Here is a 12000-nt window from a genome sequence, read left to right as displayed (position 1 = left end):
CTTTTCCAGCTCACCACTTGGACAACTCCCACAACATTTGATGGGGCAAGAGGCCACAGATGTTCACTGAAGTATCCCTCCTAGAACCCAGAGAAGGGGGAGGATGGCTCCCCATCCCCAACACAAATAGCTAATGCTTTTTGAAAATGTGTTGTGTGCCAGGCACCATTCTATGCTCTTCTGGAAGGTAGGCACCATTGTTCCCATTTTACAGACGGGGTACGTGACGCACATAGAGGCTCAGTGACTCATCCAACGTTACTGTGGCAGAGGTGGGTTATGGACCGAAGCAGTTTGACTCCAGGCTGGGGTCTCCTGATCCCTGGACCGATGTCTGCAGAAGGTCCTGCTATTGCACTAAGGAGAAAGTGATTTGTTGAAAGTGGGGGAAAGCTTCATGAGTGAAAAGAACATGTGAGCCGTGTGTCGAAGGGCAGGTAGGAGTTTTCCCTGAAATAAAGAGTGTCGGAGGAATGACTTTCCAAGCAGGTGAAATAACAGCACAGGGAGCATGGAGCCTTCAGGGAAGTGGGGATGTTTCTTGCTAGTTGGTGGGGAGGGCAGGTGTCAAATGCCAACAGTGGTGCCTGCCTCCCGGGACCTTGGGGGCTTGGGATAGGATACGTGCATTTCCTAGCTCGTTGCTGGTCACATCACAAGTGCAGTCCCAGCCCACTGCTTTCTCTCTTCCCAGTTTCTTTTCCTGGCAAGTTATGTGCAAAGGAAACCAATCTAGGTCAAGGTTTTGCTAAGTTAACCGTTAACCCTGTCTCTCTATTCTAAGCACGTTAGGTGTTAGATGGCGCACTGGATTCTGACGTTGGTTTGGCAGGGACACAGTTCAACATAATTATCCTCCATGGTGGTGAGTTGAATGCACAAGGAACTAATTGTATTCATTCACCTCCCCCTATCCTTGCCCCCGTAATGTAGTAAACTAATCAGTTCACTTCATCTTTTGTAAATAGCATGTCTTTCCTAGTTAGTAGAAACTGGCCGTAATTCAATCTAATTCAGAAATATTTACCGAATACCCATTATGTACCAGGAAGTGTGTCTGGCACCATGAATATGGGGATCTGCTTTCAATCATTCCTTTAGTTGATGAATATTTGTCAAATACGACTGTGTGCCGACGCCGTACTAGCTGTAGGGTTACAGTAGAAAAACAAACATGGCCTTTGACCTCAGGGAGCTTAGAGTCTAGTGGAGGATCAATGATCTTAATCAAATGCATGTAAAATAACACAGAATAATGTCTTTTGGAGCAAAGTCCCAGGGTGCTGTGAGAGTATATAATAGGGGGAGCAGACTTAGGCTGAAGGGTCAGAGCAGCCTTCTCTGCTTGCAGAAGAATGAAGAGGAAGCAGAGTTAACAAGTGTGGGGCCAAGAAAAGAGCATTAAAGGTGTGGGGAATGGCTGCTCAAAGCACAGAAAGAAAGCTTGCAAGTCTGAAGCTCAGTGGGTGTCTGGAGCATGGTAGGAGGTGAAACAGGAGAAGTAGCAGGGGCACAATGGTGTAGCCTCATGGCCATGGGGAGGGATTTCCTCTTTTCCCTGAAAGCAATGGAAGGGCCATTGGAGGGGTGTAAGCAGAGGATGAGCAAGAAGAACCCCCTCCTGAGAGAGGTGGTTGGAAGACCACTGTGGTTGTCCAAGCGAGAGACGATGTGGGTTAGACCAGAGGGTGGCCGCAGGGTGGATGGATGGGAGAGACAGTGAAGAGGTGAAATGGACCTAACCTAGTGAAGGATTAGCTGTGGGGTTGGGAGAGAGAGGAGTCCACGATGAGTTCCGGGCTTTGAGCTTGTGAGGTCGAATGAATGTTGAACCACTCATCCTAGGCCGTGTTTCTTTTCTTTTCTTTTTTAATTGATGTACAGTTGATCTACAATGTTGTGTTAGTTTCAGGTGTACAGCAAAGTGATTCAGTTGTATATTCAGTTATATATATATATATATATATATTCTTTTTCATATTCTTTTCCATTACGGTTTATCACAGGATGTTGAATATAATTCCCTGGGCTATACAGTAGGACCTTGTTGTTTATCCATCCTATATATACTAGTTTGCATCTGCTCATCCCAAACTCCCAAACCATCCCTCTCCCCCCCGCCTCCCCTTTGGCAACCACCAGCCTGTATATATGTGTGTGTATATATACCTATGTATGTGTATATATATATGTATATATATATATGTATATATATATATACATATATATGTGTTATTTTCCATTATAGGTTATTACAAGATATTGAATATAGTTCCCTGTGCTATACAGTAGGTCCTTGTTGATTATCTGTTTTATATATAGTAGTGTGTATCTGTTAATCCCAAACTCCTAATTTATCCTTCCTGCCTTCCCCTTTCCCCTTTCATAACCATAAGTTTCTTTTCTATGTCTGTGAGTCTGTTTCTGTTTTGTAAATAAGTTCATTTGTATCATTTTGTTAGATTCCACATATAAGTGATATCATATGATAGTTGCCTTTCTTTGTCTGACTTACTTCACTTGGTATGATAATCTCTAGGTTTATCCATGTTGCTGCAAATGGCATTATTTCATTCTTTTTTATGGCTGAGTAATATTCCATTGTATATACGTAGCACATCTTCTTTATCCATTCATCTGTCGAGGGACATTTAGTTGCTTCCATGTCTTGGCTCTTGTGAATAGTGCTGCTGTGAACATTGGGGTGCATGTGTCTTTTTGAATTAGAGTTTTCATGTTTTCTGGATATATGCCCAGGAGTGGGATTGGTGGATCATATGATAGTTCTATTTTTAGTCTTTTAGGGACCCTCCATACTGTTCTCCATAGTGGCTGCATCAATTTACATTCCCATCAATGGTGGAGGAGAATTCCCTTTTCTCCACACCCTCTCCTAAGTTCCATTTTGGACCCATTGAGTTCAAGGTGGCTCCAAAGCCTTCAGGAGTTTCTGTGTGGTAGGATCAATCGGTACACACAGCCTGGAAAGTCATGGGCCATTAGGTGGTGACTGAAGCCTTTGGAGCCAGTGAAGAGAGGAAGCTTGTAGGATGGAGGCTTGATGGAGTCCAGTAATTAATGGCCAGGAGGACAAAGATGTGTGTGCAAAAGGGTTGATGCATGAAATGGAAAATCAAGAGGGTGCGCTTCCATTGAAGCTATGCAGGTGTTTTGAGAGAGTGGCCAAGTAGAAGGGGCACAGTAAGTTGTCATTGGCTCGAGTGGCATAGCCATACGTTGTTGGCCTGTTGTGCTATGGGGATGGGGTATAAGCCATACTGGAGCAAGGCAGTAGAGATAGCAGGAATGGGGAGCGCCATCAAGAAACGTGATGAAAGGGAGGCATGAGACAGGGCAATACCAGGAGGAAGGTGTGGGATCATCATCCTCATCCTCTTGGCTCGTGATATCAGTGCTTAGACAGACACCCAAGCAGGGAAGGACCATGATGTGGCCATGAAACTTGGGGGTCCAGAGGTTCCATAATGGAGGTGGGATTAACTCCTTGGATACTGAGGCAGGTGAGCTGATGTCTGAGTATGTAAGGTAAGAGTGCTTGATGGACAAGACAGGAACTAGAAGTAGGGAAGGGTCATCCTGGCAAAGGGATTAGCAGGTACAAGAATTTGATAATCCAAGCATCCAGGTTTTTCTCTGTCCTGCCTTCCCTCTGGCCCAAATGATGTCTCTCCTCCTATATACCATATAGGTGTATATGGTTGTGGGTGTCTAGGTATATGGTGAGGTGTTAACTGCCAAATATATGTGCTGGGAGGGGAAATGGAATATGCCGAGAAGTATCCATTCAGTGGTGGAGTGCTGCCATGACAAACATGATGCAGTAAACCAGGAGCCGTTTGAAATACATGGGTAGGTGTGCAGGGAAGGACATTTAAGAACCAAAACAAGGTTTGCCAAATCTGACTTATTCCTGTTTTTCTCTTTTTTCTTTTACAGTCAACTTTGACCATTTTCAGATCCTACGGGCCATTGGTAAAGGGAGTTTTGGGAAGGTAAGAATGATGGATTTTAACAAATTTCATCAGTAAAATAGGAAAGTTCCGACCACTGGGCTTATGCCTATGTGCCTGTTTGTGTGTTTGTTTCTTTGTTGATTGCTGGGCACTGGGAATTTCCTGTTGGACAGAAAGATTTGAATTTGCTAAATTTGAAATGTGAAAGGAAGTCTGAATCGTTTCCTTTGGATATGCTGTCATTTCATTCTGAAAATTAAATTACAGCAGTCCTGCTTTAGGTGAATTACTATGGTAATTATTTCAAGATTGCTAATGCTATTTCGTCCTTGAGGATGTAAATAAGGAAAGTGGAAAAACCCCACAAATTTATGTGATGGCCAGCAGTAGCTCTTTCCTGCGATGGAGGTACTTTAAAAAATTACTGTGGAAAGAAGATTTAACATGAGATCTGCCAGCTTAAATTTCTAAGTGTACAATCTATGTATCGTTGTTGCCTATACAGAGAACACTGTAGAGCAGATCTCTAGAGCTGACTCATCTTGCTTGGCTGAAGCTTTATGCCCATTAGTTAGTAATTCCCTGTGTCCCCATCCCCTCAAGCCCTGGCAACTGGCCTTTGGTTCTATGAATTTGAATATTTTAGATACCTCCTGTACATGGAATCATGAAGTATTTATCTTTCTGTAACTGGCTCATTTCACTTGGCATACGGTCCTCAAGATTTACACATGTTGAACAAAAGTGGTGAGAATGGGCCTTCTTGTCTTGTTCCTGAACTAAAGGGAAAAGCATTCAGCTTTACACTGTTGAGTATGATGCTAGTTGTGGGCTTGTCATATATGGCCTTTTATTATGTTGAGGTTTCTTCTGTACTCATTTTGTTGAGAGTTTTTATCATAAGTGGATGTTGAATTTTGTCAAAAGCCTTTTCTGCATCTATTGAGATGATCGTGTGATTTTTATCCTTCATTTTGTTTATGTGGTACATCATGTTGATTGATTTGTGGAGGTTGAATCGTCCTTGCAGCCATGGAATAAATGTCACTTTGAATAGTGTAGATGATCCTTTTAATGTATTGTTGAATTCAGTTTGCTAATATTTTGTTGAGGATTTTTGCTTCTATGTTCATCAGGTACGTTGGCCTGTAATTTCCTTTTTTTGTGGTGCCCTTGTTTGGTTTTGGTATCAGGGTAATGCTGACCTTGTAAAATTAGTTTGGAAGTGTTCCCTCCTCCACAGGAAGAGTTTGAGAAATATAGGTATTAAACATTTGGGTGTTTGGTAGAATTCACCAGTGAAGCTGTCTGACCCTGGATTTTGTTTGTTGAGAGTTTTTAATCTCCTTACTAGTAATTATGTTTATTCATAATTTTCTCTTTCTTCATTATTCAGTCTTGGAAGACTGCATGTTTCTAGGAATTTAAACATTTCTTCTAGGTTGTCCAATTTGTTGGCATATAATGGTTCATAGTAGTGTCTTACGATCCTTTGTATTTCTTTGGTATTAGTTGTAATTTTATCGCTTTCATTTCTGATTTTATGTATTTGAGCCCTCTCTCTTTTTTTCATAGTGAGTATAGCTAAAGACTTGTCAATTTTGTTTATCTTTTCAAAGAACCAGCTCTTAGTTTCATTGATCTTTTCAGTCTCTATTTCATTAATTTCTATTCTGACTTTTATTGTTTCCTTCCTTCTGGTAACTTTGGGCTTCATTTATTCTCCTTTTCCTAGTTACTTTAGCTTTATCGTTAGGTTGTTTATTTGAGGTTTTTCTTGTTTCTTGAGGTAGGCCTCTATCACTATAAACTTCCCTTTTTGAGCTGCTTTTGCTGCATTCCACAGATTTTGGTATGTTGTGTTTCCATTTTCATTTGTCTCAAGGTATTTTTTAAAATTTCTCCTTTGATTTCTTCTTTGACCCATTGGTTGTTCAGTGGCATGTTGTTTGTCTCCACGTATTCGTGTTTTTCCAGTTTTCTTCGTGTAAATGATTTCTAGTTTCATACCATTGTAGTCAGAAAAGATACTTGACATGATTTTGATCTTCTTATATTTATTGAGACTACTTTGTAGCCTAACATATGATCTATCTTGGATGATGTTACACGTCCACTTGAGAAGAACATGTATTCTGCTGCCTTTGGATGGAATGTTCAATATGTATGTATTAAGTCCATCTTGTTTAAAGTGTGGTTTAAGGCTGATGTTTCCATGTTGATTTTCTGTCTGGATAATTTTCCATTGTTATAAGTGTTATAAGTTCCCTACCATTATTGTATTGCTGTCAATTTCTCCTTTTAGGTCTGTTAATATTTATTTTATATATTTCGGTGCTCTTATGTTGGGTGCATAAATATTTACAAATGTTATATCTTCTTGCTGGAGATGACTTTATCATTATGTAATGCTCATCTTTGCCTTTTATTAGTCTTTGTTTTAAAGTCTATTTTATCTGATATAAGTATATCTACCCAAGCTCTCTTTTGGTTTCTATTTGCATGACACATTTTTTTCCATCCTTTCACTTTCAGTTTGTGTGTGTCCTTACATCTGAAATGAGTCTGTGGTGGGCAGCATATATATGGGTCTTGGTGTTTATCTGTTCAGTCATTCTATGTGTTTTGTTTGGAGAATTTAGTCCATTTACATTTATAGTAAGTAGTGATAACTATGTACTTATTGCCATTTTGATAATTGTTTTCTGGCTGTTTTGTAGTTCCTCTATGTTTCTTTCTTCTTCTCTTGCATTCTTCCCTTTTGGTTTGATGACATTCTATAGGGTTATGCTTAGATTCCTTTATCACTATCTTTTGTGTATCTACTATAGGCTTTTGCTTTGTGGTTACCATGTGGCTCACATGTAACAGCTTATATATATATACACAGACACATAAATATATATGTAAGTGTATATATAAAATCATCTATTTAAAACTGATAGTTAAGTTTGAATGCATTCTAGAACTCTACATTTTGAACTCCCCTTCACATTTTATGTTTTTGATTTCACATTTTACATTTTTTAAATTTCATGTATCATTTAACTAAATTATTATTTTTATTACTTTTATTTTTTAAACTTCATAATAGCTTTGTAAGTGATCAATACACTACCTTTACTATATATTTACCTTTACCAGTGAGATTTTTACTTTCATATGTTTTCTTGTTACTAATTAGTGCCCTTTCTTTTTAGCTTAAAGAAGTCCCTTTAACATTTATTGCAGGTCTGGGTTAGTGGTGATGAACTCCTTTAGCTTTTGTTTGTCTGGAAAGCTCTTTATCTCTCCTTCAATTCTAGATAGTAACCTTGCTGTGTAGATTATTCTTGGTTGGAAGTTTTTTCCTTTCAGCCCTTTGAAAGTGCTGGCCTTCAAAGTTTCTGCAAAAAAAATCTGCTGATAGTATTATGGGGGTTCCCTTGTTTGTAACAAGTTTTTCTCTTGCTGCCTTTATGATTTAGCTTCAGCTTTTGACATTTTAACTGTAATGTGTCTCGGTGTGGGTCTATTTGGGTTCATTTTGTTTGGAACTCTCTGGGCTTCCTGAATCTGGATGTCTGTTTCCTTTTCCAGATTAGGGAAGTTTTCAGCCATTATTCCCTTAAATAAGTTGTCTGCCTATTTCTCTCTCTTCTCCCTCTGGACCCATATAATGCAAATGTCATTCTGCTTGATGTTGTCTCATAGGTCCCTTAAGCTATCTCCACTTTTTGAATTTTTTTTTTCTTTTTGCTGCTCTATTTGAATGAGTTCCAGTGACCTCTATTCCAGACCACTGATTCTTCCTCTGCTTCTTGTAGTCTGCTATTGAACCCCTCTAGTGTATTTTTCAGTTCAGTTATTGTATATTTCATCTTTGTGACTTTTATTTAGTACTTACTTATATTTTCTATCTCTGTTTAAGTTCTCTCTGTGTTCATCTAGTCTTCTCCCAAGTTCAGTGAGCATCTTTATGACTAACATTTTGAACTCTGTTTCAGCTAAATTACTTATCTCCATTTCATTAAGGTTTTTTTTTTTTTTTTTTTTTAAAACCTGTGGTTTTATCTTTTCCTTGTGTTTGGAACAAATTCCTTTCTCTCCTCATTTTGCTTGACTCTCTGTGTGTTTCTATGTATTAGGCAAAACAGCTGTCTTTCCCAGTCTTGAAGTAGTGGCCTTGTGAAGGAGATGAACCTTCTTGTTTAACCTTGCCCTAGCTCTTGGTTATATTTTGAACCATTGTGATTGTCGTAGCACCCTGATTTATTCTTGGTAATTCCCAGTTGTTGAAGACTTGTGAGTGTTCCAGAGGGTGGGATCTCAGTTAGCCCTTAATTTCAGGCTGATTAGAAATTAAGCGGCAGCTTTTAAGGTATGCAAGTATACACAGTACTGTGAAAATGCAATTGTAAACCTTGCTGGCCTCCGCACCAGGTGATCTACAGGTGTCCCATTAGTGAAGTTGCAAAAAATCGGGGCTCCAGGTGAGTGTTTGATTTCATTTCTGGGAGGTACCAGTGAGCTGTAGTGAGGTCAAGGGAGAGCACAAAGGTGATATCCCCTAGACCTTCCATAGCCTCTAGACGTATGGAAAACTGGAAGCCTGTCCATCAGGCTTAAGCTTCAAGACAGGTAAATAGGGCTTTTTCACAGGAAGACTGGGGGTGCATCACAGTCAGCTGTCTGTGTAGTAACTGGAGTGTGGTAGCCTGCCAAGAATAGTCTCTCTGATTGTTTCAGACTCATGGGGTCCCAAAACACAATCCCCCCTGGACACCTGAGCCAGGTGTTCAAGAGGCACACTGCATGTGTCAACTGGCTTTGGCAGGGATGCAGAAGTGGCATGAGGATGGGGCACGTACAGTGGGACTAACAAGGTGGAGAGAGAGCACAAAAATGGCACCTGCCAGCTTCTGTCTCCAGGAAGAGTCCCAACAGATTCCTGCCCCTCCCGCAGATGCTTTAAGATTAGTAAATAAATCTCCTTCACCTATGGTCTAGACCTTTTCATACTGTTGATTTCGTGCTGGGTCCCAGGGCGAGTGAGTCTGTGTGCGAGCCCTTTCAGAGTGCGTTCCCTGTTCCCTACAGCCCTGTGGTTCTTCTGGATGTAAGTCCTGCTGGTTTTCAAAGCCAGGCATTTTGGGAGCTCTTCTTACCAGTGCATGTCCCAAGGGTTGGGATGACAGATGAGAGCACAAACCCCTGGCTCCTCAGGGAGAAGTTTTTTATTTGTGAGACCCCTCCCAATTTCAGGTCACCACACTGAGCGTGGGGTTCGGGCAAGATCACATCTCTGCTTCTCCTTCCCATCTTGATGTGGCTCTTGTATCCTTTGTTGTGGAGGAGCTGTTCAGCTAGTTTTCATATCCTTTTCATAGGGAATTTTTCCATAGGTAGCTGTAAATTTGTTGTGCCCATAGAAGGAGGTGAGTTCAGGATCTTCCTACATCGCCATCTTGAACCGCCTCCTTCCTCAATCTCTGTCTTTACTGATTTTAACAATCTAGTTGTTTTATCCATTTCTGAGATGGTTGTATACAATCTCCAGCTCTGATTGTGGAGTTGCTTCTTCTTCCTTTAATTCTGTCAGGTTTTTGTTTGTTTGTTTGTTTGTTTTTTTGCGGTACACGGGCCTCTCGCGGTTGTGGCCTCTCCCGTTGCGGAGCACAGGTTCCGGACGCGCAGGCTCAGCAGCCATGGCTCACGGGCCCAGCCACTCCGCGGCATGTGGGATCCTCCTGGACTGGGGCACGAACCCGTGTCCCCTGCATCGGCAGGCGGACTCTCAACCACTGCACCACCCGGGAAGCCCTAATTCTGTCAGTTTTGCTTCTTATGCTTGGAAGATCTGTTGTTAGGTGCATACAGTTTTATGGTTGTTATGGCCTCATGATGAATTGACCTTATTATCATTGTGAAATAAACTTTTCTATCTCTGCTAATAATCTTTTTTGAAGCCTATTTTTTCTGAGATTAATATAGTCATTCCAACCTACATGGCATATATTTTTCCATGTCTTTTCTTTCATTCTATCTGTGTTTTTATATCTGACATAAATCTCTTGAGGATAGCATATAGTCAGGTCTTGCTTCTCTTTAAATCCACCTGGCAATCTCTTTTAGTCCTTTATTTGTTCTTGTTCTCTTTCTCTTTTGTTCTTCTGTTTCTCTTTTCCTGTTTTGCTTTGGATTAATTGAATATTTAGAATCTCCATTTAATTTATCTGCTGACTTTATAGCTACACTTCCTTGTGTTATGTTTTAAAATTGTTGCTCTAGGGATTATAATACACATCTTCAGTTTATTTCACAGTCTGCTTAGAGTTAATATTTTATACTTCACATAAAATATAAAAACCTGGCAACCATATAGGTCTATTTACCACTCCTGTCAACCATTATACTATAGTTGTCATATGTATTACAGCTTCTTAAATCATGTCTCCAATACAATATTATAGTTTTTTGCTTTAAATGTATAGAAATATATGAATATATAATATATGTGTAAAATATATATCTATTTTAAAGTATGTGTAGTTTTTTCGCTTTTAAAAAATTAGGAGGAAAGTAGTTCTTGATATTTACCCATACCTTTCGTGAAGGTCTGAATTTCCCTCTGGTGTCCTTTCCATTCATCCTGAAGAATTTTCTTTAGTATTTTATGTGGTGCAAGTCTCCTGTCAACGCATTCTCTTAATTTTATTTTCTCTGAAATGTATTTATTTCACCTTCTTTCGTAAAGAATATTTTGACTGGATACAGGTTATTGGGTTGACAGTTTTTTCTTCACTGCTTTAAAGATTTTGTACCATTGTCAGCTGACCTCCATGCTTTCTGATGAGACGTCATTAGACTTGAATCATTATTATCTGATAGTAATGTGTCACTTTCGTCTCTCTCCTTTCAAGATTTTCCTTTCATCTTTGACTTTCAGCAATTTGACTATGTTGTGCCTAGGTGGAAATTCTGGATTAAAAGAAAATATTTTCTCTCCCTTTGCTTAGATTTCCTATATTTTCATTTATTTCTGTCATATTGCCCTTTATATCATGCAGCATATTCATAATCATAAGAGCTGTTTTCATGTCCTTTATGCTAATTCCAACATCTGGGTCATTTTAAGATTCACCTCCATTGAGGATGGGTTCCATTTTCCTGGTTCTTTATACGTTGAATAGTTTTGGGTTGCATCCTGGATATTGCCAATGCTATGTTGTATAGACTTCGGATTGCATTGTATTTCTTTGAAAATATAGTTTTAATGAGCAATTAACTTGGTTGGATTTACACTGCATACTCTGCCTCTTGGACAGGCACACGAAGCGTAGTCTTTTCTTCTTCACTGTATTGCTTATAGTCTGCCCCTTATAGCCCTTAGGGGTCAGCCAGAGATTTGGGCAGAGTTTATGTGCCACGTTTGAGATTCCCCCTCTCTGGATTTTTCAGAGAGAGGAGTTGTGGCCCAGAGAATTTAGGAAGTTTGCCTCTAGTCTCTATGGATAGTAGCTGAACTTCAACAACAACAAAAGATTTTAAAATTCTGTTAAATCTTTACTTTCTGTTGTCCCTTATGTCGAGGATTTCATGGATGAAGGAACATGGAAACAACTTTTTAAGTCCACAACACAATCGGCACCACATAGACGCATATCACTTTTACCCTCATGTCAGTGATGATTTTGGTCCTGAGCTCCTTGCACCCCTTCCTGTCATACTACCAAATCTGTTAGCATGTGCCCTCATGAATCATCAATGGATTATATCCTGTCACCATCCTTAAAAGTTTTGTTTTCCTTTTCTGCCTACATCTGTGCTACTGTTTGCCTACTGGCTTGGCTCTCAGAACCTGTATTCCAGAGCATAAATGTATTAAAGCTATGGTTATAGTGGATGTTCTGAAAAACATGCAAGCTTTATAGAGCATCTAGTTTTAAGTCCCTCTTTAGCTTGTAGCAATTTCTTGATGACACCCAAATTCATGTAAAATGTACACAGACATCCAGTATTCAGGACGAGGTTAGTTTACTTCAAG

At 39.7% G+C, this 12000-nt stretch overlaps 1 protein-coding gene across 3 annotated transcripts in view; it reads left to right on the top strand.

Annotated features, from left to right (window-relative positions):
• The window catches only part of STK32B (serine/threonine kinase 32B), a 347207-nt gene that overhangs the window by 90671 nt on the left and 244536 nt on the right, over positions 1–12000 (top strand). For 2 of the 3 annotated variants that reach the window (XM_030864190.2, XM_060298751.1), the window contains exon 2: positions 3958–4013. The exons of the other annotated variant lie outside the window; for it this stretch is intronic. In XM_030864190.2, the coding sequence (XP_030720050.1) occupies positions 3958–4013 (56 nt within the window). The remainder of the gene's footprint in view (positions 1–3957; positions 4014–12000) is intronic. 3 annotated transcript variants of the gene reach the window in all.

The sequence above is a fragment of the Globicephala melas genome, chromosome 5 (assembly GCF_963455315.2).
Source record: "Globicephala melas chromosome 5, mGloMel1.2, whole genome shotgun sequence".
In the NCBI taxonomy this organism is placed as follows: domain Eukaryota; kingdom Metazoa; phylum Chordata; class Mammalia; order Artiodactyla; family Delphinidae; genus Globicephala; species Globicephala melas.
Note: the sequence above shows the minus strand (reverse complement) of the source record. Positions and strands in the feature narration are given on the sequence as shown.